The sequence below is a fragment of the Propithecus coquereli genome, unplaced genomic scaffold (genome assembly GCF_000956105.1).
Source record: "Propithecus coquereli isolate 6110/MARCELLA unplaced genomic scaffold, Pcoq_1.0 Scaffold107, whole genome shotgun sequence".
Lineage (NCBI taxonomy): Eukaryota > Metazoa > Chordata > Mammalia > Primates > Indriidae > Propithecus > Propithecus coquereli.
This window is the reverse complement of record NW_012134636.1, coordinates 1,820,250-1,823,946: the sequence shown is the minus strand read 5'-3', so window position 1 is coordinate 1,823,946 and position 3,697 is coordinate 1,820,250. Positions and strand designations below refer to the sequence as shown.

The window sequence follows — 3,697 nt, the reverse complement described above, 5'->3', positions numbered from 1 at the left end:
ACCTTGAGCGATCCTCCCGCTTCGGCCTCCCAGCGTGCTAGGATTACAGGCGTGAGCCACCACGCCCAGCCTCATCCCTCCTTTCGTGCTCCCTATTAAGAAGCAAACCCATGAAGTCACAATCAATTATTTATGCATCAGTGTGAATACACTGAGTAGATTCTTCTTTAAGAACAAGTTTTTCTTAAGAGAGAGAGAGCTAGAAGGCTTAGGGTGTGGCTTTGCGGTTTGGAAGAGCGCAGGTTGGATGGGGTGGTGCATGGACAGATCTGGCCTCTGTCTTGCTTTGATGCCAGGCCAGACCTGAGGGAAGTGGGCACTATCTTGGGGGTGTCCACAGGCACTACCATGCTGTCTTTGCTTTTCTTTTGGGGGTTCAGCCAAAGACTTCATCCGGCATTTGATGGAGAAGGATCCAGAGAAGAGGTTCACTTGTGAGCAGGCTTTGCAGCACCCATGGTGAGAGCGCCCACAAGCTGCAGGCTGGGGTGGAGTCTGGGGCCCGCCAGGCCTGCCTCTGCCCTCACAAGCAACCCTCCACATACCCGTATCCTAGGATTGCAGGAGATACGGCTCTAGATAAGAATATCCACCAGTCAGTGAGTGAGCAGATCAAGAAGAACTTTGCCAAGAGCAAGTGGAAGGTGAGCCCACGTCCCTAATCCTGGGTCCCAGCCTCCCCAGGACTCCTCTCCACCCTCATCGAGGCTCATCTCCCACAGCACCTACCACCAAGGTGGGCACACAGCAACTGCTCAGGGATGCTTACTTACACATTCATTCATTCATTCCACAAATGCTCCTTGACACTTCTATTCCAGAGGACCTCATTCATTCATTCAACAAGCACTCCCTCTGACCTCCAAGTCTAGAGGAAGAACTGTTTATAACTCCTTAGGAGGCATCTGATCCAACCTATGGGGTCCAGGAAGGATCATGAAGGTGGTGATGACCTGACAGGCCTGTCAGTTGGGTAGGAATTAGCCAGGCACAGTAGATTGATGTCTAAGGCAGAGGGAACAGCTACACAAACAGCCAAGGGCAAGAAAGAGTGGGGTATTCAGGGGAAGTGCAAGTGCTGAGCCTGGCTGGACTGGAGGGGCGGAGAGGACTGAGAAGCAGCAGCAGGTAGGGGCCAGGCCACTAGGGGCCTTGAATGGCACAGTGAAACACCGAATTCATCCCGAGGGTGCTGAGGAGCCCCAGGAAGATTTTAAGCAGAAATCTGGCCTTTAGAAAGTGCTCTCAGGATGCAGAAAATGACATTAAGACTGGGAGACCCATTAGGAGGCTGTGGCAGAGATGCAGGCAGGAGACAGGCACTGGCTTGGATCAGAGCAGTAGCAACAGGAGAGAGCTGGCGTTGAGCCACAAGTCATTTAGGAGGTAGAATCAATGAGAAGTGATGATGATGGGCTAGATGTTGGAGGAAAAAAGAGATGTCAAGGGCTAGCCCAAGATTCTGGTTGGGGACAGAGTAGACAGTGGCACCATCACTGAGATGGTGATCACAAGGGCAGAAACATCTTTGGGAGCAGATAGTTTTAGTTTTGAATATGGTAAATTTGAGGGGTGTGTGGGACATCTAGGTGGATATGTTGAATGAAGAATCACACACACACACCCCTGAGCAAGTTACTTAACCTTTTTGCACCTCGGTTTCTGCCTCTGAAAATGATATTAATAGGGCCTACCTCAAAGAGTTCTGTGAAGATTAATTACGTAAAGTGCTTAAAGCAGTGCCTGATATGAATATATAATGCTAGTGTTTTCTATACATATGAAAAGGAATTAATTATATAGTTATATATACAAGTTTATATATATACATTTTATATATATGCGTGCATGTGTATGTAAATATATAATGTGACTGAATATAACTTAATAAAGCCTTGTAGAGATTTGGGGGGTTTTAGGGGAATCAATAAACAACAACTGAATGAAAATAACAGAACCACTGCAAGAATCCCACTGCCAGCCCCTGCCCCATAACCTCCCACTCTCTCAGAAGTCCCTTCCTCCTCTCTTCTCACAGCAAGCCTTCAATGCCACAGCTGTGGTGCGGCACATGAGGAAGCTGCAGCTGGGCACCAGCCAGGAGGGACAGGGACAGACGGCGAGCCACGGGGAGCTGCTGATGCCAGCACCTGGGGGTGAGGAGTGCGGCTCTCTGGAAGGGCACAGGTGGTCCACGAAGAGGTGCCAGGCTGGAGTGCAGGGTCTGCCCCCATAGCCAACTCTGTTCTCTCTTTCTGTGTAGGGCCGGCGGCTGGCTGCTGCTGTCGAGACTGCTGCGTGGAGCCGGGCCCAGAACTGTCCCCCACACTGCCCCCCCAGCTATAGAGCCCTGGATTTAGAGTCAGGAACCCCTGCATAGGAGGGGTTAGGGGCAGCCTGCTCCCCTTCCCTCTCTGAACTAGGGAGTTACCCTGTCCCATCCCCTCCTCACCCCTTTCCCTACCACTGCTCACTGCATTTTCCATACAAATGTTTCTATTTTATTGTTCCTTCTTATAATAAAGGGAAGAAGATAAAACCATAAATACCTGTCACTCCAAATAGCCCCCACCCTACCTTGTTGTGCAAACTGCTTGATTTGGGGGTGCCTGGCACCTGAGGTAGTTGCAGGGAGCCCCCTCCCCGACATGAGACTGGATGGGGATAGAGAAGTGGGGAACGGAGGGGACAGATCTTTGGGGAATTCCTTTGCCCAGTGCCCTCCCACCTAGCCTTCAGGCCCTTTGGACCACCTTCTGCGCTTTGCTGGTGGCTCCTGAGCACGGTGGGATTGGCGTAGGTCAGCACTGAACAGCACCTGTAGGGGGTGAGGGGACATCTGTGTGGGGAGGAGGGTACACTGGGATCAGGGCTGGTGACAGTGTGGGTAGGTGGAAGAGTCTATGGGGAGCAGAGGCAGGGGCAACAACAGTTTCCTGGGGCTAGAGCTGGGGTGGCGAGAGTTCTTTAGGGTCACCTGGGGCAGGGGTGGTAATGGCAGAGTCCATGGTGATAGGTTTCTGGAAGAGTCCACTGGGTCAAGGCTTGTGTGCAGGTCCTACAGGGATTGGGCTGCAGAAGGAGGGGAAACCTAGGAACCTAGGTACACTCACCGCTTGGGCCCAGCCAGCATAAGGTCCCCACAGGCTCCGGAAAAAGTTTCCTAAATCAGAAATGATGAAGTTAAATTACTTGGCCTCTTCTGATCAACAGAGGTAGGGTCTGAGAGAGAGGTGACTATGAGAGTGAGAAGTTTCTACCATCTCAGCCCTCTGCCAGCCCCAGCATCCCACTCTCTCTCCTCACCCAGTTCCTTGTTGGTCTGGGGGCTCAGGCCCTTCGCCTGGGACGTCGTGGGGTGCCAGCCGTAGTCACGCTGGGCAATCTGCCACACATGGACATCCACGGGCACAGCCTGGGGCTTGTCTAGGGCCATCAGGCAGATGCAGTCAGCCACCTTGGACAGACACAGAATGAGTCCTTAGGAGGAATGGTAGATCTGGCCGGCATCCTGCTTCTAGCCCCAAACCCAGCTCCTTCCTCCTCCACTCTGGGGTTACTATTATTCTATATTTTCGATAAACATATACTATCTATTAATAATTTTAAAAATAGCTGTCATAAAAACTGCTACTGCATGCACACCTGTGTAGGCCAGGTTCTCATCATAAATTAGGAAGAAGGTATTGCCATACTC

General features: G+C 51.4%; 2 protein-coding genes across 2 annotated transcripts in view; one reads left to right on the top strand and one right to left on the bottom strand.

Annotated features, from left to right (window-relative positions):
- The window catches only part of CAMK1 (calcium/calmodulin-dependent protein kinase I), a 17,262-nt gene extending 14,720 nt beyond the window's left edge, over nucleotides 1-2,542 (top strand). The window contains 4 exon segments of the mRNA XM_012646831.1: nucleotides 381-459; nucleotides 557-644; nucleotides 2,039-2,156; nucleotides 2,264-2,542. Of these exon segments, the coding sequence (XP_012502285.1) occupies nucleotides 381-459; nucleotides 557-644; nucleotides 2,039-2,156; nucleotides 2,264-2,346 (368 nt within the window). The 3' untranslated portion in view covers nucleotides 2,347-2,542.
- Nucleotides 2,479-3,697, bottom strand: part of OGG1 (8-oxoguanine DNA glycosylase) — a 6,404-nt gene continuing 5,185 nt past the window's right edge. The window contains exons 5-7 of the mRNA XM_012646800.1: nucleotides 3,307-3,457; nucleotides 3,114-3,163; nucleotides 2,479-2,818 (exon numbers count right to left, since the gene is read on the bottom strand). Of these exons, the coding sequence (XP_012502254.1) occupies nucleotides 2,729-2,818; nucleotides 3,114-3,163; nucleotides 3,307-3,457 (291 nt within the window). The 3' untranslated portion in view covers nucleotides 2,479-2,728. The remainder of the gene's footprint in view (nucleotides 2,819-3,113; nucleotides 3,164-3,306; nucleotides 3,458-3,697) is intronic.